The sequence below is a fragment of the Schistocerca gregaria genome, chromosome 2 (genome assembly GCF_023897955.1).
Source record: "Schistocerca gregaria isolate iqSchGreg1 chromosome 2, iqSchGreg1.2, whole genome shotgun sequence".
NCBI lineage: Eukaryota > Metazoa > Arthropoda > Insecta > Orthoptera > Acrididae > Schistocerca > Schistocerca gregaria.
This window is the reverse complement of record NC_064921.1, coordinates 502950381-502978361: the sequence shown is the minus strand read 5'-3', so window position 1 is coordinate 502978361 and position 27981 is coordinate 502950381. Positions and strand designations below refer to the sequence as shown.

At 43.5% G+C, this 27981-nt stretch overlaps 1 protein-coding gene across 3 annotated transcripts in view; it reads right to left on the bottom strand.

Annotated features, from left to right (window-relative positions):
- LOC126328487 (uncharacterized) overlaps window positions 1-27981 on the bottom strand; it is a 239827-nt gene that overhangs the window by 88856 nt on the left and 122990 nt on the right. For all 3 annotated transcript variants that reach the window (XM_049996039.1, XM_049996041.1, XM_049996040.1), the window contains exon 2: window positions 25952-26076. In XM_049996039.1, coding sequence (XP_049851996.1) covers window positions 25952-26008 — 57 coding nt within the window. In that variant the 5' untranslated portion in view covers window positions 26009-26076. The remainder of the gene's footprint in view (window positions 1-25951; window positions 26077-27981) is intronic.

Here is a 27981-nt window from a genome sequence, read left to right as displayed (position 1 = left end):
CTGCTTGTGTTCGTGTTTGCCAAACCCTTCTTTGCCCAGCAAGGTCGACGGATCTCTCCCAGATTTAGAACGTGTGGAGCAATATGTTCAGAGCCCTCCAACCGGCTCGAAGTTGAGACGATGTAACGCACCAATTGTACAGAATTTTGTACCATATCCCTCATGAAGATATCCAACAACTCTATCAGTCAATGCAAAGCCGAATAACTGCTTGCATAAGGGTCATAGGTGGACCAGCGTGTTAGTGACTTGCTGTATTTGTGAAGCTCTTTCTCTTGAAGAAACCAACCAATTTTTCTGAAATTGTAATCATTTGTTTATCTTGTACTTGTGCATCACGTCTTCCGATTTCCGTACCTTTCGGATAATTCTTTCATAGCGCATCGTCTTTTTTTGTGATGTAGAGTCAATGTTGCTCTCTCCACCTACAATTTCCAAGTTTTGAAAGGTGAGTTTTGCCAATGATGCGGGGACGAAGCTTTGCTGTGGCACATTTTCGTGTTATGTATGTTTTTCTCATGCAATAATTTGTGCAGAACGTTGTAGAAAGACATACAACTTTTGCAGTGGTGTGTGTAGGTTTTGCACTTGAGCGAGTTATTATTCAGTCACTTCCGTGAAGTGTTTTCTATGGTAGATCATGCAGAGGTTAAACTATCGCGATTACAGTCAAAGGAAATCATATCTTGACACCGAGCTATCTAGAAGAGAAGCGCATTACATTCTATAGTTCTGAGAGGGTTTTAAGAATGATTACAGAACTTTTCATATTCGATTGTACTAGTTACGGGTATAAATTTTGCGTTGCGTAGAACTTCCGTGTGTGATACTGTGTTCATTTCTTTACATTTATTCTCAGTCAGATAGTGTTTGAAAGATCATGAATATTCATACAACAGAGCATATCTTCAGTCAGAGCTTAATGAATCCGCTCATGTTAATTGACTGGTCACAACACAGTACACAACTTGTAAAGTAATATGAAGTAAATGCTTGTTTCCCGATATTCTGCCGAGCTGTTGTTTCTATTTACTGCACATATTTCGACGACGGACCCAGCCTCCTTCTTCAGGTGCTGCGAATTGTGCTGTTGTATGTACTCGCTGCCTGGCTCCAATCAATCTCGCGCCGCTATTTCTAGACGAGTTCGATTCTCGATATTCTCGAAGACCTCTGATGCTCTTTTGTTTTTCAGAGCTCGCACTGATATTCCGTGAAATGCAAGCTCTATCGCCGTTTTCCTACTTTGTGATGGCCGGCGAGTTTGTAAGAAACTGAGTGCCAGACCACAAGCGATATTTAAATTGAAATCTCCGACCTTGTTTATTAGGTTTTCTGACATTTTTGTATCGATACACTTCTTAATTATAATGTCCCAGAACTTCACGTTTCCACCACGATACTCGTCTCACTGTATTTCACTTCGTGACTCTTCGTGATCGTACCTCGGTGTTTTAGTTGCAAGTGTCCCTGATGTTTGTTACATTTCTCCTTGATAGCCCCACTCAAGACATGCTACGTTCGCGGGGAATGACTTAGAGATCTAGATAGTCTTTAACATTACAAAGAATACTTTTTATCATAGTTGAAGGGAGCAAAACACGTTGGATGCCATGTTTCTGTAGATGTCTAGCGGTCTGCGCTTCCAGCATAAGGTAGATACACGATTTTTGGATTCTCTTTCTCGGTCTCTGTTTCATCCTCTTTCTCAGGCGTTCTTGACTTTGATAGCATCGCCCATTCAATTTGATGATCTGAGTATCTGTGCTTTGGAACACTATCCTCGTCTCATACTGTTCAAGCTTTATGAACCAAAGTCTTTAGCACCGAATTTGTTTGTTATGGATGATGATGGCTGGAGGCATGGAGATAGAGGCCATTGCCCATAGGTTTACACTGTGCACCAGAACTACATCCATTCTTCTCTTAACTAACACATCGCGGAACCCAAGTTGGCCGTCTTTTTCAACTTCAATCGTGAATTTCGTATTAAGGTTATAGGAGTCCAGTCTCAGACTTCTGCAGTCATTAGGAGAAAACTGGTCGGGATGTGGTAGTGATGTCTTGGTTGTTCTTGAGAGCGCCAAGAAAACACCACTGAGGATACCACATTTATTAGGGAGTAAAATAGGACTGTCTTCCAAAGCGGCGCACCGCAGCCGGGATGGCGGTGCAGTGACTTGTTAGCAGTAGAAAGCCAACACGTGCTCGACTTGTAGTGCCACCTTCATACCAGAGCGTTGGATGGTGGCTGCTTCGTCATGAGGGGGCTGTAGATCTACAGAATCCGGTGGTCACTACCTCTGCATATATCTTGAAAGTGCTCTCATTGACGTCGAAGATTTGCGCTGAGGAGTCTCGCCCCAGGTCAACCTGAAGTACTAGCTGGCTCACAGGGGTTGGCCCTCAATCCCTGTTTAGGAGACAGGAGACAGCAGCTTTGGTGTCTACCACAGGAACGGGATGAGCAGCAGCAGCGTCCCTCCTTTCGAAGGCAGAAGATGGGCAGTATCCAGTCATGGCAGACCTCCAGACGAGCAGGGTGATGGCGGCCTCCATGCCCCATCATGTGACCTAAGAAGTTGGTAGTGCAGCTGGCAGCAGCGGTGTCCTTCCAGCAGGACTTGTGGTTCCATAGACGATCGAAGACACCTAGGAGTGCTGAGTGTGACCTCTACAGCGTTTCTTCGCACTGGATAGCTGCAGTTAACACAGGGGCTGAAACTAAGCACTGGGCAGCTGGCAATCAACACTCAGCAATTAGGTACTTGTTAAGAAGGGGTGGGTTATTTATGTTGGCTTTTCCCATGCACTTTGCGGTGGTGGGGATGGCAGTGACATCATTTATCCCCTGTTTTCCCTCGCTGTCAGCTCTCCCAGTGACCTCAGACTTTCACAGCTTCACCTTTGAGAGGCTCTTTTCTGCTGACTCGACACCTGAATACTTAATGTTGCATTGTGCATGGCCTTCCTTGCGAAACTCCGCTTTGTCATTAGTATGATGGTATCTCTCGGCTCCCATGACGTCATTAAACCGACCGAGGTGGCGCAGTGGTTAGCACACTGGAATCGCATCCGAAGGACGAAGGTTCAAACTCACTTCCAGCCAACCTGATTTGGGTTTTCCGTGATTTCCTAAATCACTTCAGGCAAATGCTGGGATGGTTAATGTGAAAGGTCATGGCCGACTTCCTTCCCTAATCCGATGGGGCCGATGACCGCGCTGTTTGGTCCCCTACCCCAAATCAACCAACCTATCATGAAGTGATTATGCTTCGCTTGCAGACTTGGGCACTCGGTCATTTCCATGTGCTGCCGTAGCTTCCTCGTTTGCCGCAACTCGCTTAGCGTTTCCTCCTAGCCGGCAGTCTACTGGACATTGACACAGGCGGTTCGGCTTCCGCGAGCTGCCAAGCTAGAACTTGGACGAATTTGTGGTGTCCGCTGGGTATACTATCGTGGGGAATAACAAGATGAATAAATTTTACATGTTTCATGAACTCTTGAAATTTTTTCGCTCCATGTGGCTGCACCATAAAAGTGTCATTCATATACCTACAGAAACACGTAAACTTTAACTTGGCGGATTTTAGTGCCTTTACTTCAAAGTGTTCCTTGTACAGGTTCGCCATGACAAAAGATAACAGACTACCTGTAGCTACGCCATCTGACTGTTCATAATATTTTCCGTAGTACACTAACAATCATCGGAATTTTCCGCGATTAGTTTCACGGAATCTGAAAGTACACTCCCGTAAAGAGGGAGACTACATCAAAACTGAGCATAACATCCTTATCTTGAAGCCGCAGTTCACTGAAGCGTGTACAGTGTTCACAAGTCTCCACATATCTCATGAGAATGGTTTTAGGTATTTTTCCAGCTGGAATGTAGGTTATTAAATATGGCTCTTAGAGAATTTCCTTCCGTGTGTATGGTGGCAATGCTGCTCGTCTTTTAAGACAATAAATGACATTACGTCACAAGCCTGAATCATTGAAAAGGTCAACACCTTCCTCTAGATTTTATTCATAGGATCGACGTCTATCTGTTTTTACTTGCATGTAAGCAAAAAAGACGTCATTGAATATTCACAGCACGAAATAATTCAAAATTTATTCGCTGACTGTGAATTCTTTGATATCAGCTGTGTTAGGCAAAGATTTAGTGCCTATCAGTGGCATACGAAAACTTGTGCCTGACTGGGACTCGAACCCAAATTTCCTGCGTATCGCGAGCTGTTGGCTTAACCACTTCGGCTACCTGTACACGCTCCTCTGACCGGCCCAAACCTCCATATGTCACATAGCCTACATCCTTGCGCCATAGTCCCCTGTTTGGTTCGGAGCGGGGAGTGTGCACGGACAGCTAAAGTCGTTAAGGGGACCGCCCGTGATAAGGGCAAGTGCTCGTTTGAGTCCCGATCTGGTATAGGTAGTACATCGATACGTAATACCGCTGATGTCAGGGAAGTGGCAGTACGGGAATAAATTTCGAATTATTTCATATCGCTGTGGATTATCAGTAATGTCTGTTCTTTCAGACATGCAAGTCAAGTATTTCAATTCATAGCGTCCCTCTTCATATAATTGTAACACACATTGTGAAATATAAAAAACATACGACAGTAATCAACATAATACAGCCAAAGACATAACAGAAAAACAAAGTATATGCAATTACATCACGACCAATACTCTTTGTTTATGGCTTATAAAATCGATAACTTTATCAATTCTGAGCTGTCTCTAACTCGGACTGTGAAGCTGATTAGACTCTTGTTTTGTCTGAGTTCGTTTAAATGTGTGTCGTATTAATGATTTGAAGTTGCCCTCGCCGTCAGTTCATAGATTTTTAGAATAAAAGTAAATGTGGCCGTCTTTCATAAACGGAGTCGATTTGTAATTTCAACAGAATCATTGTTGAGCACCACTTTGCTCTGGTTTTAGTTTCTTAGTGTTTCCGAAACAGAACCCGTGGCATTTTGTAAAACAAGTCCGATTGCTTTTTAGATCAAATTAATTTCCACAGACTATAGTTTTGTAATAGCTCGTGTGCGCAGATTCAAAACGAATTGACACCGAACAGATCATGGCCCTAGCTATGAATGTGAATATTTATTAAAAGAGAATTTCAAATAATGAAAGTCTTTATTAAAGTACTTAAAAGTATATACAAGTCACTGCACTTCGCGATTTAGCAAAAACAGAGGGGAACTTTACTTTTCTCTAATGTTGGCTAACCACCTCAACGTGAATTTAAATTAGAAATTGTAGATGGGTATACGACAATAACAACAGTGGTCTCAATTCCCCTGTAGTCTCACTCTACCTGGTGAGGATCCACTTCATAATGTTGGCGAGCATTTGGTGATAATATAGAGGGCTACGACGTAAAGATGTCCGTCTGCGACGTGTGCATGGATAACCGATGTGATTAAGGCGACTATCCAAAATTAGTGTGAAATGCGGGTCTGAATTCCGCGCCAGCACAAATTTTCATATGTCACTAATAGGTAGTATATTTATACCTAGTACAGCGGATGACAAGGAATTCTCTGTCGAATTAATTTGGAATTTGTCCGTCTGTATGGAACTTCATTCAAGATCGAAAATCTTGCAGTAGTCTACACGTAACACGAGGACCGTAGCATTGCATTTGTCGGCTAACCGAACTACATTTTCCTTTTCCATCCTCAGATTTCTCAGCGCTGCTAGTTATCTCTTGGTGACGTTGGCTCTTAACGTTGGTGGCTTGGTAAGTGCTCCACAAGTTTCGTGGCGAACCTCTTCTGCCGTTTCTGACGTGAGTGAAGCTACAGCATGTTCCACGGGGCTTATGTAATTTATTACTGATAGCTATATAGGAATGACACGAAATTTAGCCCTTTTGTAAGGATCTTCACTGAATCCTCGTCCAGATGCTTGCCAGTGATATAAATTACATTACGGCTTCTTGCATCTTGTTTTGGCGTTTTGTGCAAGCAACTGAATTTTTCTTTTCGGCATGCAGACGTTTTCAACTGCATTGATTATACTTTTGAACATGTTGTATTGTCAACCCATTTCCAATAATCGGGGGAGAGGTAAGTTGGCACGTAAAGACGGAGCTGCAGAAACTTTTCCGAAGTGACATCTAGCATTCGTCGTGTGTCAAGAATATTCTCACTCATACTGGAGGCAGGCTTTCACGGTGCCTAATCCTACACCGAGCAACACAATTAAAGGATAACTTTTTGAAACTCGTTAGTTGTCTCCTATTGTGACGCAGAAGCCTACAACCTTCCCCTGTAATGGTGCAAAAGCATGGCCCATTGAGACAGAATCCTCGAACCCGGTGATGCTTCAAAGAACAAGGTGTCGATAGATGTGAAAGAAAGGGCAGAGCTCACATGTCCTTATGAGGTGTAAGGGTGGTTAATGATGTCATATTGACACCAAATTTCACCAAAATTCTGCCAATGCTTCCATGGACGTCTCGGACGATGGGAAGGTCGTCACAACCCTTCTTAACCACATTTCACCCCTTCTTTTGACGCCTCTGCGTCGGAGGTCAGAACCACAAGTGCCCAGCATTCAAATAACGCAGTTTTCTCATGGGTGGCCGAGGATAACATTTCAGACACACTGCCGCTCGGAGTCGATACCGAAAGGCCTCTGGAGATGGCATACATTGCGTCAGTGAAACCACCCCTTCCCTTGGGGCTCTGATTGCCATACATTTCGCGGTCGAAAACGACAGTCCTCACTGTGATAAGCAACAGGACGACGATCCTGACAACCTCCTACACTGACGACCACCTCCTCCCTCTCCAGACGATTCACCTTTCTCTAAGGGCAACGTTCGGCTACAACCGCACTGAACGCGATATGACCACTTTGCCGTGTAGCGCGAGAATAATTTTTGCTTTTGTATACAGGGCGGAACCACTAGGGGCCGATCAGAACGATTGTGGTAGGCGTCGCTGATCCAAATTTCAAATTTCTGTGTAGCAGTGGGAGACAATAGTGCGGTCTAAAAAAGTGACCCTTCAATTGTGGTGCCCAGAGTATTGGCCGCTGCTCTGCTAATATGATGTTTGATTTTCGCGAACGTAGGTACAACTTGTTCATCTTGACAGCTTGTTAGGAAGGTAAACTTGCTGAGAAATTGCCCTTTTTTTTGGCGGAGCTTATCCAACTTGTGTACATGTTAGAACATCTCCTCCCCGTAGAATGAGCTGATGTAGTGTCTCACGTTTTCTCGATGTGATTCGTTAACGGCCCGCTTACAGGTGTTCTGCAGAGGTATTGTTCCCATTTTCTGCACAATATTTCGGTGACCGAGCCAGCCCTCTTGCTCTGGTGCTGTGTTCTCTCCAACAGGGTACGGTCCTCATGCCACACGAGGATTACGATAATATTTTTGATTTTTTGAATGACGTTGGATAGAGTCGGATAGATGTCGAGTCTACAAATAAAATCTAGAGGAAGATGATAACCCTTCTCAATCAGTGAAGATTACCGTGCTCCATCATGAAGGGTCGTAAAACACTTGTAACCATGCTAACATGACTGAAGTGCACAAGGAAGTAATTCTTTTAAGAGCATAATTAGTAACACTGGTTCACCTACATACCGGCCGGAGAAACACCTGAAACGTATTCTCAGCGAATACGTGGAGAAGAATTCCGCTGCCTTTGGACATTGTCTCAGTCAACTGCAGTTTCACGATTCGGATATTATGGTCAGTTTCGATGTAGTCTCCGCTTTACGAGACTTCCACTTTCTGATTCCTTGGAACTAATGACGGAAAAGTTTGATGACTGTTTCACAGAACTTATCAGGTACATTCTGACATCAACTTATTTCCTGATCGACGGAAAATGTGAGCACACCGAGGTCCTAGTAATGGGTAGTCGTGCCAAGTTGAAAGCAACATTTTTCTAGTGGTATGTGGGTGACACATTTGTGGTGCGGCCACACGAAGCGGAAAAGCTTGGAAGAGTTCCTGGAACATTTAATGTCTGAACAGAGTAGTATACAGTTCACATGGAACCTGAAAAAGAGGGCCAGCTCCTCTGTTTGTTAGTTAAGGGATGAACGGACGAATCACTGGGTCGCAGAATATATAGAAAACCTACGGACACTGAACACGTCTCGAGACATCACCATCGGTCGTAAAAAGATGAGGGATGCTAATGGTTTTTTTTTCTTCCACAGAGGAAAACTTTCAGACAATAAGAGCCCCGTCGAAGAATCCCTACAGCTACGAATAATGTTCCAAATGCAAAGGTACTAGGATCGTCACATTGAACGAGCATCGCAGTTTACATCATGAACGTGTGAGACAGAGTTTGAGACTGAGATATAAGAAGAGAAGCCAAGGATAAGTTGGCTACCATATACCGAAATTTCGGTAGGCTCCTATGTAAACATATCATCCGTTCAATAAAGATAAAAAGTCTCTTTAAGATTCCATATCGCAACCAGTAACAACGGAGTTCTTGTAGGATCACTTTGCTCTCCGTCTACCAAGCCTCCATTTTCTCAGGTATCAAGTCGAAATTTGTGAAACAAACTAAGGTCTATGGTCCGTTGACGGTGTAAAAACTTTAAGCCTGCAAGTCAATGAAATCAAAAGATGTGACCAATTATGTCACATACTTTGATACAAAATCACTTATCAAAAACTGTAGATGAACTACAGGAGTAAACGTCAGGCCTGCAAGTGCGTGCCTGGGAACCGAGAAGTCGCCTAATAGACTTTCAACCGGACCAGAATTCTTCAGTGTTCGTTCTAACCTAGGCTACACCTCACAACGATGTGAGGAGCTGCAAAACACTAGATGTGATTCAGATTCCACGTTAAACTGTAGTTCACCTTTCCGCGGCGATAACTTGGGCAGTTTAGGGATGCGTAAGCAGCCTAAATGGCGACCAATTGAAAGCCTTGTGCCAGACCGATGAATACACGAGAAATTATTGTCATTGTCATCGATGTACATAATCACGTTTGTACGGAAGCTTTAGAGTGTGAGTTCGGCTCGCAGCTGTCTGTTGTTTTTGTACCTAATGTTAAGGACGATCTTTGTCTCCGAAAGCCGGCTGTATATCGCATTTCATGGAAAGTCGCATGTCTTTCGTGGAGCAGCCTATGAAACTAGTCAAGGAGAGATGCAAGGAACATCGGCGACACACGCAACGACGACCGGGCAAGTTAGCTGTTGCCGAGCACTGCCTGCAACGTAATCATGAAACGAAATACGACGACACCAGTATCGTGATGCAAATGTCAAATGTCTGTGACAGTAAATTTAAGGAGGCTATCGAAATAAATATGTTAAAAAACCTAATAAACATAGACGGAGGTTTCAGTTTAAGTAATGCTTGTGGTCCGTCAAATCTCGCTCGCCATCACATCTATAATAGCGGGAGGACGCTGAGAGCATTTGCGTTTCGCAGGATATCAGTACGAGCTGAGTCGGTCGTCGAAATAAAGTGCTTGACACGGAAAAAATAACTCGGCAGAACACCCTGGAGCATACCATTAATCGATCTCGCCGAGGAAACCTGAGAGATCACAACTTACAAAGCAATTAATCAGTAATAAGAGGAACAGGGATATAACTATTAGCTGAGAAAATGTCCCTGTCCAAGATCGGCGTTTTTGTTACAGTTTTACTTAGCATTTCCTTTCTTTCAACGAAGCAAATTCATATTTTATGCCGGCCGCGGTGGTCTCGCGGTTCTAGGCGCGCAGTCCGGAACCGTGCGACTGCTACGGTCGCAGGTTCGAATCCTGCCTCGGGGATGCATGTGTGTGATGTCCTTAGGTTAGTTAGGTTTAAGTAGTTCTAAGTTCTAGGGGACTGATGACCACAGCAGTTGAGTCACATAGTGCTCATAGCCATTTGACCCATATTTTATGTTATTGACCATGAGCAATGTCAGAGTGTACACATTTTTTTAACCGTTGAGGAGGGGGAGGGGGGCAATTGAGGAGAGCGGAGTATAGCTTTCTATAGGAACAAAGACTAACAATGCTACTCTTCAGCCACAAAACGTTTATTGTTTAATTTTTTGTTATTTACACAGCACATCAAACCAACCGAAACTTGGTAGTAGTAAAAGCACTACTGGAGGAGGCTATAAGTTATACTTCTCCTCCACCTTTTTTCTTGTTTCCTCCATTGTCACGTTTCGCTAATGTCTTCAGTCTCCAGAAACCGATAAAAATCGGATGCCTTAGGTCAAATAGCATATTTTCTTCAGTACGCGCTCTCCGACCTTTGACATCCTACGACACAGTAGCGAAGTAACAGTAACTTCATTGCGGAACGTGGAAGTTGTGTAGGCGGCAGCTGTATGAACCAATTGCACTGTTGCCATACAAACCAGACGTATGTTTGGTAGTCGTCGTCGCCTGTGATACAACTTGACGATACGACTGCGTGATAACAGCGTGCGTTTATTGTCGAACTTGCGCCCTTGGAGGGGGCCACGGGGGCCTATCTCGCCAGCCTGCACTCTGGCTCGCAACTACAACGGGGTGCCACTCACTCAGCCGAATTTACGGTCTGTCTATGCGTGACGCTACGCGAGAGCCAACTGCTTGTTGCCGCACTCAAAAATAAATAGCTGGAAATTCATTTCAGTTTATGTGGATATGCATACAGTTCATAATATTAAAACAATGAAAACACAATTACAGACAAGTTATAAAAGTATACTGAAATTTTGATTCTATAATTTAGACATTTTCAGTCTTTTAGCGCAAATTAGTTTCAGTGCATTTTCCTTTACGGTACATAAATGTCGGGCTTTTACCCTTATGAAACATTCTTTTGTGTTTTATTAAAACCCCTCCTCTCCCTCTCAAAATCAAAGTGTTATGATAACAAGGCTCTCAAATATACAAATTTAGGCTATGGCACAGGCTATGACACAGAATAGCCATAATTATGAACAAGGAACAGCAATTGACTTTTCTATTCAGTTTTACACCTCAACACTATCAGTATAATTTCCTAACTTATTCTCATCTTCTGAAGGTGAATGTTCTTAGGAAATTCTTCCTTTAAGAAATATTTCGTTGCTGACGCTCCAATAAAATTAGAAGTTTGTATAGAGAGATTTGTTTGGATATAATACTTCCTTATCTTCTTGAGTCAGTTCCTTCTTCTGTCATCTTGCTGTGCATTTATTTCCTTGAAGTGTTGCAGTCGGAGGTAAGTCCTAACACTAATAAATCATCAACAATCTCTTCTGAAACTAACAAATCATTTACTTTTTCACATATAATTTTCGTACTTTTCTCAGTATCTCACTTTCATTTCATAACTAACATAGCCATGCAAATTTACATAAGAGTCCTCTGTTATGTCAATAATCCTGTAACTGGCACTTTATGTTGTCAATGATCCTTTAGACATGGTATCCAGGACGATGTGTTGCATAAACCATCGTCGGCAGGGACGATGTGTTGCATAAACCATCGTCGGCAGAAGTTTACTGTGTTCTTGTACATGTGCTGGTGTGTTTACTTCGGAGTTTTAAAAACAAGAATAGCCGGCTAAATAACTGCAGTCTTCACTATTCATTTTACCTTTCAGCTTGCGTGAAATTCATGTCCTTCTTCTATTCTCAATTTCTCAATCCTTTGTCAACTTCCCGGAAATTTTTGCATTACCAGGGTAGTCCAGGAAGTAATGCACCGAATTCTTTTCCTTCGTCAATTCTTTATTGAAAATAGTGAGAATTAGACACATGAAAGAATCGTGTTTTATCTGCACATTCTGTTTTTCCACATAATCTCCAGCCCGTTCCATGGCCTTCCTCCAGCGCGAAACAAGGGCGTGTGTGCCCTCTCGGTATCAAACCTTGTCCTGGTGGCGGAGCTAGTCCTTCACTGTGTGAATCACCTCCTCATCGTCCTCAAAATGTCTTCCACGAATGGCATCCTTTAATGGCCGAAATGAGAGGGAGTCCGAGGGGGCTAGGTTTGGTATGTCAGGTGTGACAGCCGCGGATGGTCTCCTCGATGGCTGCAAATCGTGGAGCTCCGCCGAACCGCTTTCTGATGGCCTCACACTCCGTGCTCAGCGACTAACTGTACTTCTGTCGACAGCAGATGCCCCATAGACTTTGCACAAGCGTTTGTGAATATTCCCCACAGTTTCTTTCTCTGCAGTGAGAAATTCAGTGATGGCACGTTGCTCGTAACGTACATTACCTACAGATGCCATTTTGAAAGTGTCCTGCAGCTATACTATCTGTCGAAAGGGACGGAAACTTGGCGCGCTCACTCAGGAGACTTCAAATAATACATACATAACGTTTCGTATTAGTTTCATTGTTTTCGGCTGAGAAAAAAAAATGCGGTGCATTACTTTCTGGGCAACCCTCGTAGAACAAGCTCAGTCTAGCTGTCAGTTATCATTATCATCTTCAACATTTCTTTTCATCGACGAATGCTTGTCGGTGACTTATGTACATAGATTCTAATTGATTCGGATGATGATACATTCGGCGCATACTTATGACACTTGAAAAGTTTTCGAGAACATCCTGGCTAAATTTTACAGTAAGCAGATATTTTGTCGCATAGCACTTCTGCAAATATTGAAAAATGTTTTTCAACGACTGCGTGGAAATTAAAATGTCAAATTGCAAGGGAAGATTACAAGTTTACATTTGGAAGCGGATACTGTATTTTCTCTTTAAATACGTTCTTTTTGTTTAATATCTTCTCTATCTCAACTAAGTAAAGTCCGAAACTATTCTCCTCGCTTTGAGAAGTGAAGGGTTTACTCGAAGTGAAACCGTCAAAGCAATTATTGAATTTAATAAAAAGATTTGCTATAGATTTCCAGCGGTTTGCTCATCATAATAATGCAAAGCTTTCATAGTTGAATGAGAGAACATTTGTGCAACGGATTTGACCTTTGGTTTGTCGTTCATTAATAAACGATTGTCCTATACTTTGTACGAAAAATCACTTCTTTGTGTGTGATGCAACAATTACAACAGGCAGTCTACTGTATTTCCAAACCTTTGTCCAGGAAATGGTTGGTGCAAGTGGTAAATTTCAATATGTGAGAGGCATCAGGAAAGAAAATTGCGGGATTGGTAAAGATAAAATGCGTCACTGACGTACCTTCTGGCTTCCCGTGGCGTATTGTGGGCCCGTAAACAGTGCAGTTTGGCATATTAACAAAGAATAAACGACTGTACACATTTTTATCGAACGCTCGCAGACATTTGAACTTACGCTTTAGCTCGCCCGTCGCATTTCAGCAGTTGCAGTGAAGGTGAGAACATTCGCAATAGCAGACCCATGTTTTTGTTCACCGTGCTCACGACAGTAGCGGCAGCTACCTCTCAATCGCAGAACTTTGCCCTTCACCGGAGTAGAGGTTGCGGTCAACGTTAGTGAGAGGCTGACACTGTGTTACTGGCAGAATATCGACGATTTGCTAACAGTGTTGCCGCCTATACGAAAGTATTGCCTTTGGACGATTGTAAGGGAACTAGAAAATAGTTGGACAAATGTAATAAGTATCAGCTGTTTTTAATGTGAGGCCTTCGAGGAGATAATACCTTGTTTCCATGAACGTCCTTTTCATGGAATATGGTTCGCTAGTACTTTCACTTACTGCGTCCAACGGCCCGTTTCCACCTCCGTGATTAATAAGAAGAGTTGTCGTTGCTTGAGAAATGTTGTTTTAAATCGTCCAAATTCGTTCCCTGTTTAGTCGTACTGAAGTCATTTAGTCAGATTCTATAGGCATTTTCGCATTAATCTGAGAGTACAGTATCATGTTGTCTTACCGACTTCAAACTATATTGCACAGTGGAGAGGCACTGCTTACTCTTGATAGGGAGCACAATAGCGCCACCAAGTCCATCTGATATGGCGGAAGGTGTATCCCGGATACTGCTAAAGTTCATAATTAAGGTTAAATCCAATCAATCCATTCAATCAATTAATAAAAGCACATGGAGGCACCTTTTATATGTATTTCAGTGTCTCGACTGGTTGCGCTGCCATAGCCACATCTAAAGATGAAATTGTGTAACATTGAAATCGATAATGTGAATTAAATCCACCAATATAATGGCTTAATGTATTATCCAATAACAGTATATTAATGAAATACAGCTGAATGTACACAAGATTTTATCCATGAAAATGAAATACACGAGAATTGTATGTTTCGTTCCTGTACGTTAAAGTAATTTCCCAGAATTTGTTATCAGACAGAATGGGCAACACCAGACCTAACGCAAATTTAAATACACCTAGGTAGGGAGTTTCGTAACACCGGGTGACTGTCACAAGGCAAAGTCAGGCGGAACCTTCAAGCAATCAGTGCACTTTGCTTGGCCTGTGCTGGTGTAGTGTACTTGAGCACTATATCTGCTATCTACCAATTACAAAGCATATTGCAAAATGATCAATGGAATATGAAGATTATCACTTGTAGTGGGTTTCACTCTACCGCAATGCTGTAAGGGACTTCTCCTGTCACCGGTTACTGATTTTAATACTTACATTATCATTTTGATTAGGTTAAGTGGCCGATATAGCGCCAGTCACTACCGTGTTCTCGGTGATTGCACGAGCCACGCTGAACGAAGGAATGTCGTTAGCGGCGTTGTCATGTGAGAAAATTTGAACCGCATGTGAGTATATGCTACGGTCGCAGGTTCGAATCCTGCCTCGGGCATGGATGTGTGCGATGTCCTTAGGTTAGTTAGGTTTAAGTACTTCTGAGTTCTAGGGGACTGATGTCCTCAGCAGTTAAGTCCCATAGTGCTCAGAGCCATTTGAACCATTTTGAGTATGTGCAACCTTTAGGTGGAAAATCGTAGATTTTTACGAGCGATTATTTCAGTTACTGTATAAATAATTTTTGATATTACGAGAAATCAGGACTTCAGTCGATTGTAGGCACTGAAATAAATCAATGGTGAACACTGAAAATGTGTGCCTGAGTGGGACTTGAACCATGACGCTCCGCTTCTCTAGAATGGTTGCCTTAACGGCCCTTTTTTTTTGAAAACGAAACAGAAGAACTTTTTTTTGAGTGTACAACGATATCATCCACCGCACGCCTTCACTAAGGAAGTGATACGTGTTCCCAAGTGACTAAGAGCAAAAAAAATCTCTGCTGGTGCATTAGTATAAGCCCGTTCCTCTCCGGCGCTTCTGCCTCCGGGCAGGTCGCCTCGTAGAACTGAAGGAAATAAGCGTTACATCATGGTCACAGAATGCATCTTCGTCGTGTTTAGCATCAGCTTCTCGTACCCGGAACGATCCAACTGCGCGGAGGATCTCGTGACGCACTCCCCAGGAAATCAGAAAAATATTGTTGGTACTTCGGGTTACACACAAGTGCTGTATGTCGTTCATGCAGGTGGTTCCTAAATTCAGCACATTCTTCGGGCCGTCGCGAAGCTTGGGCTCGTAGCCGTGTCGCCGCGTTCGTCTTGGCTCGTGCGTAGTACGTTCTGACCGGGGAAAGAACAATCGTAGGGCGAATGATATGTTGTCCCACGAGGAGAAGGAAGGAAATGCCTTTGTTACTAGATGCCACACTTCTGTAGAGGGGCCACACATAAAACGGTTGACGTCATCCTCTATAATCTGACACACCTGGCATAGTGGGGAGTTCAGCATATTCATGACGGGGGGAGCGGGATCTGGTGGCTTATTTGCCGTTAACTAGCACGTTGTTCGTGTTTCTATGTCAAAGGGTGTTATGGTGAATTGTCCGCAAACATCACCGGCCAGTGAATTGTGGGATGGCGTACTGCCACATGGTTGGCGGTGAGCTTGCTGTGAGTGTTCGGTAGACCTAGCGCGTTGTCGCCGGCCTATTCGCCGGTAGATCTGTCATAACGCAGCTGTATTCAAGCGGAAAAATCTATAATATGATGAAATGGTTGGGAAATGTTTTTCGTCATCAGTGGGTCAATTCGAGAAGCTGGTGCCAGTTCGTCGGTCAAGGGTCCCGACAGACGCGGCTGTTGTCTACAGCTAGTTTTCAACATCACACTGAGCTAAGGCGCCAACGTACGATCCTGAAGGTGTACGAAACCGAGGCCGTCTCTAGCAGTGGGTAGGGACCCCCTCGGCCATCCGGTCACGGTTCCCGTCTAACCCAAATCATCAACCTGTCACGTACAAGTAGCGCACCCATCCATTACCCAGACTAATCGTAGCATTCGCTAAGTTCCGCAGGGGTTAGGAAGATATGGTGAGTCCACACTGAACCATAGTCGTTCATATATATGTGGTGTCCGTTCTGTCGGACATGTCCGACACAGCAGACACCACATATCTATGTAAATCCTTTTTTCCTTTTGATAAGCACTTATCGATGGGACAGGGAAATGTGAAAACTTTTTTTAAAACTTAAATTACTTTTATTACAGTTTATAACTTTGCTGTACTATTAAAAATATTAATAACCATACAGTCAGCCAGTCGAGATGCGAGAAGGCGCCTGAGCGCTGGTCATATCAGAAACGTGTGCCAACAGCCATGTGCACACTGCTGTTGTCATTTTGGAAGATGCGGCCATCCACAGTACACTCCGCATGAAGACGTGGAAGAAAGGGGAACATTTAGTCATCGATAATTTTGAAATAAGCATTCGATTCGTTACGGTATGTTGATAATTTTTATTTTGCGACCGTTTAATTATAACTGAATGAAACACAATTTTTATGGCAAACACGTTTCGCTTTCATTCTTTGCAAGGCTTCTTCAGTGGCCTGAAATACGTATGTATTTTTCTTTATAGAATTTAGTTTGGATTTAGGAGGTTGCGTAGAAAGGTTATAAACAGTTCTGGCACTTTTTGCTCTATTATGGTGCATTAATAATGCAAAGCTGTATGGCACAAAAATAGTGTTTCGTTCAGTCGTAATTGGACGGTCCCAAAATAAAAATTATCAATGTCCGTAATACTATACGCAACTGAGGACGACAGGATTACGGAAGTTGAAGATATCCTGATTCCTGTTCACGATAATCAACTTATGGTCCTAAATATCACAGTTCCACCTCCGGCCTGAACTACACATTACAAAGACTGCTTTTTAAACGGCTCATTTGGTCGTCGGCTAGCTAGATACTTTGCATCTTTTGAAGAGGGGCGACTCGTCATACCATCGTGCGCGCCTCCAGTCAGCTAGTATCCAGTTTGTCTATTATTTGGCCCACTGAAGACGTGCTACTTTATGTGCCTTTGAGTGCCTTTGAAATGTACCCGACTCCAAATGTCCACTGCTTTCAAATTCCTTCGCAATATTGTCGATACTCCGACAAATTCCGCAACTTCTTTTACCGTATGCAATGGGCACGCCCAAATGACATATGTGGTTTCTGTCGTTCTGTCACATCTCCGCAGCGGTCCTTATTACTGCGCCGATTCTACACAGTATATTCAACACGTACCCAGCACTTCACAGCCATGACTTAGGTCGTTGGTGGAGGATCACGCGATCAATTCTACACCAGCTACAGCGCTCCGAAACGACCAGTGTGCTCTTTCAAGGGGATGAGTAATATTTTGTCTACCGAGCTTATATGCGTACCAAACCAGGACGGACGCTGACGAAGAAGATAACTGGGAAACTACGTGCCAGCGCTGTGGTAGTTAGGCATCAGGCCATTTCATGCAGTATGTCTGTGATACGAGGTATGGCTGTAAATAACAAGACTGATGCTGTCAGAGTAAATATACAAAGGTAAACGACCAATAGGTATGAAGCGTGAAGCCTTCTAAGTGGAATTCGGCATCAGTGTGGCAGTGGTCTTCGCTTGTGTAAGCGCTGTTATTCCATTCTGCCGGAAAATTGATAAGTGAGACAATACAGCAACGAATCGACGTGAAGTTTCATATGGAACTTGTAAAAACTGCTACTGAAACCTTTGTGTCACTGAAAAATTGTATGGCGAAGACAGTTTATCACGTACGCCGGTTTTTGAGTGTTTCAATCGTTCCCAAGATAATCGAGAAGATATTGAAGACGATTCACGCCCGACACGCCTTTGACATCAAAAACGGATGAAAATATCAAAAAAGTAAGTAATCTGATTCGATTTGAGCGTCGCTTGAGTATTCAATCGATTGCTGAAACTGTAGGAATTTACAAAGAATACGTAAGCCATATTTATCCAACCAAGTTAACATGAGAAAAGCGTCTGTGAAACAGATGCCGAACATTTTCACAGTCGAACAAAAGGAAGCCGGTGAAAATATTTACAATGACACTTTGAAGACCACTGAAAATGATATGAATTTCTTGGAAAGAATGATAACACGTGATGAATAAAGATTTTTCGCTTATGATCCAGAAACTAAGCGCCAATTTATGCATAGGAAGAGCCCCAGCATCACCGAAAGCGAAAAAAGCTCGAATGATGAAATCAGGATTAAAAGCGATGATGATTGTTTTCTCAGATATTCATGAAATTTCTCTCTCTTCACTGGGTTCCTGACGGTCAAACTATTAATTAACGTTACTTCCTTGACGTTCTTGCTCAACTCGTTGACAAAGTATGAAAGAAATAACACAAATTATGGAAGAACAAGTCATGGGTTCTGCATCAAGAATACCGCATTGTCTATTAAGTGGTATCTAGCGAAGTACAGCATCCTACCTTGTTCCCCTGACCTAGCAACATGTGACTTTTATCTATTTTCCTAAGTCAAATCTGCATTAAAAGGCAAAAGATTTCAAGTTGAAGAAATGAAAGAAAGAAGAGCACGCATCACAAGGAGCTTGCAGAGGAAGACTTCCAGCACTGATTCCACAGTAGAAAATTATCATGGAGCGTTGTAGGGATGGAGGAGCTGTGTATACTGAGGGTGCCAGTAGCTAAATATGGTGGTTTTTATAGTGCGGTGTTTTACAGCAGTAGCAGTAACCACACCTAGCATGGAATGAAAGTTAAGAAGTTCAGTGTAAGAGTTTATTTTTATAGGAAATATCGGCGACATTGTGACCGCAATAAAAGAGTATTTAATGACATCCACGATTTATTTGAAGACCCTACACAACGCTAGCTGGTATGAAGTAAACAGATGAAAGCTGAAAGGGTCTAGTCGCGGGGAGAGGATGCGGGTAAACCACGTATCCGTTACGCCGTTCTCGTTCTGCTCTGAAGATTCGCAGACCAGGTGCAGGCATAAACGCGCCGACCGGCCATGTGCCATCGTCTGCAGCCGTTTAGGTATGCGGGTAAGCTGTGTAACGTCTGCACTCGCAGCTCGCAGAAGCGTAGCAACGTAATATCGTTGAGCAAAAAGCGAGCGTGGTATTGCATTGATCAAGACAGTGGACTCGGTACTCGTATTTGGAGGGAGAGGGTTTGGTATTCCGTGGTGTTCCAAAACCGCTTCAGGTGAGTATCGATTCAGGCAATGTCGATGTAAATACTAGGAGAGGTCACGCCCAACGTCCTCCTCTGCCCTTGTAAAACTGAACAAGTCTACAGTGACATCGACGGCAAAAGGATATTACTCACTGACCCTCTATGTTGGTTCAAATGGCTCACCGGCACGGTAACTCAGCGTGTTCGTTCAGAGGGTTAGCTGCCCTCTGTAATAAAAAAACCGAGTTAATGGATAAACGACGAACTGAAACGGGTGTCCTGCGACGTCCGCCCCGTGCAGATAAAACGAACAATATGAGATTTTTTTAAAAAAAATGGCTCTGAGCACTATGGGACTTAACTTCTGAGGTCATCAGTCCCCTAGAACTTAGAACTACTTAAACCTAATTAACCTAAGGAGATCACACACATCCATGTCTGAGGCAGGATTCGAACCTGCGACCCCTGCGACCGCAGCGGTCGAGCGGTTCCAGACTGTAGCTCCTAGGACCGCTCGGCCACCCTGGTCGGGTCTATGTTGAAATGAAAATCATAAAAGAATCTTCGGGCTAATAAGATTGTTCGTGGACTTTCACTCGTTCTAGTGTATTAGCTGCGGTTTTCGGAGACAGCGCCCTTGACGCTCTATAGCTAAATGACAATCCGAAATAGGAAACACCAGTCTTTGAAACAAAAAAAAAATTTTTTTAAATAGATCCATTTAGTTATAGCGTTCGGGACTATCGGTTCCTGGTAATAATTTACACAAATCTCAATTACTGGACTTGCCGTAAGGAGCAAATAGAGATCAACTAACGAAAAACGAAAGTCGAAATATTTAATATACACCCCACAATCCAGTATAAAGTATATAACGGAGGATACTGTTTAACTATATTTCAGTACCCTTCAATTTCTCTCGCAAACAGTGTGCGTTAAAAATGAACGGCATTCCTCTGTACGTTGAGAAATAGACATTATCTTGTTTTTGTGCTACTTAAGCGAGACGTTCGATGAAGACCCCGCTGATGACGAGGTCAGATGAGACGGAGCCCAAGCTCGGAAAGGAAACCGGCTGTTTCTTTTCAACGTAACCATCCCGGCATTCGTTTTGAGCGCTTTAGGAAAACCACTGTAAACCTTAATCTAGCCAGACGGGAATCTGAATCACCGTCCTCGCTAATATGCGTGTACTGTTTTACCACAGCTTTACTGGCTTGGTGTTCGATGACGGGAGTTTTATAATAGAATCTGTCTCAAATGTTGGTTCTCTAAACTCATCCAGCACCGTTTCACGAAAACATTGCTTTTCTTGCAACATTCCACGTTAATTTTCAGAAGATCTCTGTAAAAACTTATATCTTCACCATTTACATTTGTACTCTGTGAAAAATCTGGCAGAATGTCATCTGTTTTGCGACATATAATAAGGTTGGAGCGTAAAACCAATGGTACTTGTAATTTCATCCTTACTATCTATAAGAGATCGATATGTAGGCGGCTATAAGACATTCACGCTTGCTACCCTGACAGACCGTTTCCTGAGTTTTTTAAGTAGGCTCTTTAACATTTCTATTACAGTTCCTCACGAGGCAAACAAACTTGTGACCATTCCCATGGCACTTTTTTGTGCACGCTCGATGATCTCTAGTTGACCAATTTCACATGGGTCCCATACACTTGAGCTATATTTATTCAGAAATTGCAGTTTCCAAGTATCCTATCAGCGATTCAAAGTGTGCCATTTCCGTTATATACAGCTCAGCTTAAGTGATTACTCCATTTAATATCTCTATGAAAACATACAGACAAGAGAAAATTGCAACACCAGGAAGGAGTTCGTGCGACAAAAAAGAAAGTTAATAGGCGTGTTACTACACTACTGGCCATTAAAATTGCTACACCAAGAAGAAATGCAGATGATAAACGGGTATTCATTGAACAAATATACTAGAACTGACATGTCATTACATTTTCAGGCAATTTGTCTGCATAGATCGTGAGAAATCAGTACCCAGAACAACCGCCTCTGGCTGTAATAACGGCCTTGATACGCCTGGGTATTGAGTCAAACAGAGATTGGATGGCGTGTACAGGTACAGCTACTCATGCAGCTTCAACACGATACCAGACTTCATCAAGAGTAGTGACTGGCGTATTGTTACGAGCCAGTTGCTCGGCCACCGTTGACCAGACGTTTTCAATTGGTGAGAGATCTGGAGAACGTGCTGGCCAGGGCAGTTGTCGAACATTTTCTCTATCCACAAAGGCCCGTACAGGACCTGCAACATGCGGTCGTGCATTATCCTGCTGAAATTTAGGGTTTCGCAGGGATCGAATGAAGGGTAGAGCCATGGGTCGTAACACGTCTGAAATGTAACGTCCACTGTTCAAAGTGCCGTCAATGCGAACAAGACGTGATCGAGACGTGTAACCAATGGTATCCCATACCATCACGCCGGGTGATACGCCAGTATGGCGATGACGAATACACTCTTCCAATGTGCGTTCACCGCGATGTCGTCAAACACGGATGTGACCATCATGATGCTGTAAACAGAACTGGATTCATCCGAAAAAATAACGTTTTGCCCAGGTTCGTCGTTGATTACATCATCGCTGGCGCTCCTGTCTGTGATGCAGCGTCAAGGATAACCGCAGCCATGGTGTCCGAGCTAATAGTGCATGCTCCTGCAAACGTTGTCGACTGTTCGTGCAGATGGTTGTTATCTTGCAAACGTCCCCATATGTTGAGTGAGGGATCGAGACGTGGCTGCACGATCCGTTACAGCCATACGGATAAGAAGCCTGTCATCTCGACTACTAGTGATACGAGGCCGTTGGGATCCAGCACGGCGTTCCGCATTACCCTCCTGAACCACCGATTCCATATTCTGCTAAAAGTCATTGGATATCGACCAACGTGAGCAGGAATGTCGCGATACGATAAACCGCAATCGTGATAGGCTACAATCCGACCTTTATCAAAGTCGGAAACGTGATGGTACCCATTTCTCCTCCTTACACGAGGCATCACAACCACGTTTCACCAGGCTGGTGGTGATGGTGGTTAGTGTTTAACGTCCCGTCGACAACGAGGTCATTAGAGACGGAGCGCAAGCTCGGGTTAGGGAAGGATTGGGAAGGAAATCGACCGTGCCCTTTCAAAGGAACCATCCCAGCATTTGCCTGAAACGATTTAGGGAAATCGCGGAAAACCTAAATCAGGTTGGCTGAAGACGGGATTGAACCGTCGTCCTCCCGAATGCGAGTCCAGTGTGCTAACCACTGAGCCACCTAGCTCGGTCCGTTTCACCAGGCAACTCCGATCAACTTCTGTTTGTGTATGAGAAATCGGTTGGAAACTTTCCTCATTTCGGCACGTTGTAGATGTCGCCACCGGCGCCAAACTTGTGTGAATGCTCTGAAAAGCTAATCATTTGCATATCACAGCATCTTCTACCTGCTGGTTAAATATCGCGTCTGTAGCACGTCGTCTTCGTGGTGTAGCAATTTAAATGGCCAGTAGTGTACATCTGAACGATGATGTCTACTGAAATTTCGCGCCAGTCGCATTGTAACGGCCGTGAGCGTTAGTTACCTATGAGTTGGACGTGCCGAATTGACGTTAGCCAGGAATTCCTCTAGGGTGGCAAAGACGCCATTATCAAAGCGTCTCTGAATTGAATGTGGTCGTGTAATAGAGCTACGAGAAGCTGGATGTTCCTTCTGCGATACTGTTGAAGTCTTGGCAGGAATGTCGCCACTGTACATGATTGCTGGCGGCAGTGGTCACGAGAATTTACGGTAGCAAGAGGATTGGGCTCCGGAAAGCCACATGGCACTACTCAGAACGAAGACTAGCGTGTCCGGCATATGGTTCTAGCGCATCGTACTGCATCTGCAGCAGCAATTTGTTCAGTACTTGGCACCAGGGCCACACAACGCACTATTACAAATCGGTTACTTCAAGGACAGCTGTGAGTCAAACACCCTGTAGCGTGTATTCTACCGAACCCAAACAACAACCATTTGTGACTTCAGTGGTGTCAAGTGAGAGATCTTTGGTGGACAGGGTGTAGATCTGTTGTGATTTCTGATGAACGCTGGTCCTGCCTCGGTTCCACAGATGGCCGTTTGCTGGTTAGAAGGAGGCCATTTCCTGCACCCAACCTCTCTGCGTGGTAGACACACTGGACCTACACCTCGAGCTATGGTCTAGGGTGCACTCTCGTGGCTATCCCGTGCACCCTGACTGCAACATTGTACGTCAGTCTGCTGATTCGATCTGTTGTACTACCATTCACGAACAGTATTCCAGGGAATGTTTTCCAACATGGTAACGCTCGCTCACATACCGCTGTTGTAACCCAACATGTTCTACAGAGTGTCGACATGTTGCCTTGGCCTGATCGATCACTAGATCTGTCTCCAATAGAGCACATATGGGATGTACAACTCCGGCGTCATCCACAACAGGCATTATCCGTCCATGTATTGAGAGACCGAGTGCAACAGCCATGGAACTCCACGCCGAAAACTGATATCCGGCACTTGTACAACATAATGAAAGCACGTTTGCGTGCTTACATTCAACATTGTACAGGTAACAGCATTTACATTTCCAGTGGTTTACCTAACACTTACACTAACCTGTGATCTTGAAACATTAATTACTTGAATATGATACCTAGACAAATGTATTCTCGAAATTCCATTACTCTACATTAATTATTTTTTAGTGTTGCGATTTTTTTCCCGTCAGTGTATTTGTACGGTGTGATTGGCTATAGTTAGATATGGTTAGTAGCAACTATTAGATTAGATTAGATTAGATTAGTACTTGTTCCATAGATCATGAATACGACACTTCGTAATGATGTGGAACATGTCAGGTTAATAAAAGGTGCCTATACAAGATATTACATTACACAAAATATTACATGACACTTAATTTTTTTTTGGGGGGGGGGGGGGTGTTGAGGAAATTACCCACTTACTATATCCAAAAATTCATCTAATGAGTAGAAGGAGTTGCCATTAAGAAATTCTTTTAATTTCCTTTTAAATGCTATATGGCTATCTGTCAGACTTTTGATGCTATTAGGTAAGTGACCAAAGACTTTTGTGGCTGAATAATTTACCCCTTTCTGAGCCAAAGTTACATTTAACCTAGTGTTGTAGCCATGTACACTGCTATTACTTTTGAATTCGATCGGATTGCTAATAACAAATTTAATAAGTGAATATATATATTGTGAGGCTGCAGTAAAGATCTCTAGCTCTTTAAATAAGTGTGTGCAGTATGATCTTGGATGAGCTTCAGCAATTATCATGTTTACCTCTTTCATCCGCATAAAATAACTGGACGTGGTTGGTAGAATACTTACTGTAGTTGCTGTATAACGATTAAGAAGAGAGAAATCACATCAGATAGTCTAAAATAAATGCACCTAGACCCGTAATAGTGCCGGCCGGTGTGGCCGCGTGGTTCTAGGCGCTTCAGTCTGGAACCTCGCGACCGCTACGATCGCAGGTTCGAATCCTACCTCGGGCATGGATGTGTGTGATGTCCTTAGGTTAGTTAGGTTTAAGTAGTTAAAAGTTCTAGCGGACTGAAGACCTCAAATGTTAAGTCCCATAGAGCTCTGTACTCAAATCGAGCATTCTATCGCAAATCCGTACTCACTGCACTAACTGTGTCGAACAGCTACACAATATTGTATGAAGATGCTTGTTGGGAATGTGATTACAGTGCTGACAGACTGCCTTTCTTTGACGAGCATTATCTACCAAAAATATGCACAAGACGAAATTTTGTTACAGACATTCTTGTGCTGCTAGTATGCAGTGAATTGCACTGGTGCGTCTGACTGCGCCAATTTTGATTCATCCTATATGCACTTCCTCATGGAGTTTGCGCTTAATAACGTGGATGCATTCAAAAGGGAAGGTGGCAGACACTCAACGAATTTTAGAGCGAAAAACATTTCCTCTTGTATAATCCCTTTTTAAACTATAGTACTGAAAGGAGTACACTTTTCTGTAGGTTCTATTTACAATAGGCTTCCAGTAAAATTGAAAGAAGCATGATATATCCCCGATTTTAGAATCGAAGTTGAAAGGTACACTTGTGGTGCACTCGTTTTTACTCTGTACAGGAATTATTCGCAGTAGTTTAGAGCTTTGCAAAGTAAAGTTTTATTTACTGACATTTGCCGATTGTTCATTTAGTGCCTGACTGGGGCTGGATCCATGAACATTGCCTTCGCGGGCAAGCTTAATCCTGTGAGGACGGGTCATGAGTTGTGCTTGGGTAGTTCAATTGGCAAAGCATTTGCCCGAAAGACTCAAAGACTCCGGTTTCGTGTTCTGGTCACACAGTTTTAATCTGCCAGGAAGTTTCATATAGCATGCTATTGTACTCTCGTATCTTTTACGAATAGTATGGGAAGATGCAGAATTGAAAACATGAAAATTAATCTCTCATACAGACTTATAGCGATTTTAAGAATGCAGAGGCGACATGAAGAGTCATCAGAGGATGAGTGTCTCGTGACCGACTGTCGGCAGGATACGTACCAGGGCGACGGCATACAGCTCGTAGTACCGCGGAGACACCAGGAAGTCCACCCCCATCTCGATGGAGGTGGTGGGAGTGCTCGGCTCAGTGAGTGAGCCCGTCGGAGTCCGGTTCGTCGGTGTTTCTGGAAGCAAGAAGAAAATTCAAGTGATAAATACATGCCCTGAGAAAGGACCGGCTCACTTCGTGAAAACGTGCACGAAATCAGCTCTACTCAATAATGAGAAATACAGAGGCCAGTCCCTTATGTCGTCAGACAGGTCACAGCTGACGAATGAGTAATTACATGAACTACACCGGGTGCAAGCGCAGAAGAGCGCGGCTGGGGGTGGGGGGGGAGGGGGGGGGTTGGGGATGGGTGTAGTGTCATGACGATCGTTTTCATTAAGCCCCCTAACCACATTTTTACTAAAAGTGTTTATATTTCAACGTGTATTAATTTACAAATTTTATGTAACTTTCGGAGAATGCAATATCGCGCGAAATAAAAATCTCGAAAACAGCAAGAAACTGTTAAAAATTGAAACTTTTTTGCTTCTTAAGTGGCTGCGGAAAACATCCCAGTCAGGAAAGCCATCTATTCACAGGATGACGATAGCTGCTTCCAACAACAAATGTAACACTGTTCGTGGAATCAGGAAACCACGGGAAGTTGAGGGAAGGGAGGACGAATGAAAAGGCAAGTCCAGATAAGGAAAATTAAGTGAAAGACTAACTTTTCCGAGCTTGGGTGGAAACGGCAAAAGGTACAATATTCTCCCCATTTGTACGAGGGCGAGTCAGAAAGTAATGCCTCGTATTTTTTTACTCTTTCATTAACAGGTAATGTAGTAATCATGAATTTGGGGCACTTCGACAAACCTTCTGATACAGACCACCCCAGGGAAGGCGGCCTGCATCAAACGACCAGGAGCATTGCGTAAATTTAGAAAATGGCCGACATTGATGTATTCGTAAGACAGCACTCTGTTCAAAAATGGATCTGAGCACTATGGGACTTAACATCTATGGTCATCAGTCCCCTAAAACTTAGAACTACTTAAACCTAACTAACCTAAGGACATCACACAACACCCAGGCATCACGAGGCAGAGAAAATCCCCGATCGCGCCTGAGAATCGAACCCGGGAACCCGGGCGTGGGAAGCGAGAACGCTACCGCACGACCACGAGCTGCGGCCTCAGCATTCTGTCATTGAATTCTTCGCTCCAGAAGGTGCGAAGGCCAACTGTATTCATGGAAGGCTGAAGATGGCGTGTGGAGAGAGGCTACGACTGACATCAGCACCGTCAGACAATGGCTTCGTCGCTGAGTGAAGCTGAAGGGCAAACACAGTTGGCTGATGGAACGCAGTGCGCGGGTCAGCGACTGCACTGACTTCACACAACATTCAACGTGTCGATCAAATCATCAGTGACGACTCTCGGGTAACTATAAATGTATCCAGCGATAGAGACGGTGTGATGGCCATTGTGAAGAAAACTGGACTACTCCAAGATTTGTGCACACTGGGTAACGAAAATATTCACCGACCAGAATAAAAGGGTTCTTGCACTACCAGACTTCCATCTGTTTGACCCGCTCAAAGAAGCTCATCTGTAGAGACCTTGATAGTTCCGTGCGCCAGTGGCTGAGGAAGCAGGATCATGATTTGTACATCATAGGTAAACATGTCCTTCTTCAAGGTGGAAAAAACTGGACGAAGATGATTACTACAAATGAAAACGTTTCTGCTTCAGTCACATATTTGTTTTGCCACTGTGCGTTTGGGTGGTCCACACCATCATTTTCAAGTGGAGTATTGCTTATTTACATGACTGTTGTTAATGAAGAGTACAGACGTCTTTTCACAATCGCAGACCTAGGGCAGTGTAGGTTATTTGGCATATTTTGCTAATGATAAAAATTGTTGAATTAGAAAAGGCATTTTAGAGGTTAAAAAACAAGCGTTTCTAAGAGTAAATTGTACTCACAAGGACGGAAGAGTTTTAAAAGGTGTATGCGGTTGCCTGATGTACGTCCTCTCCAG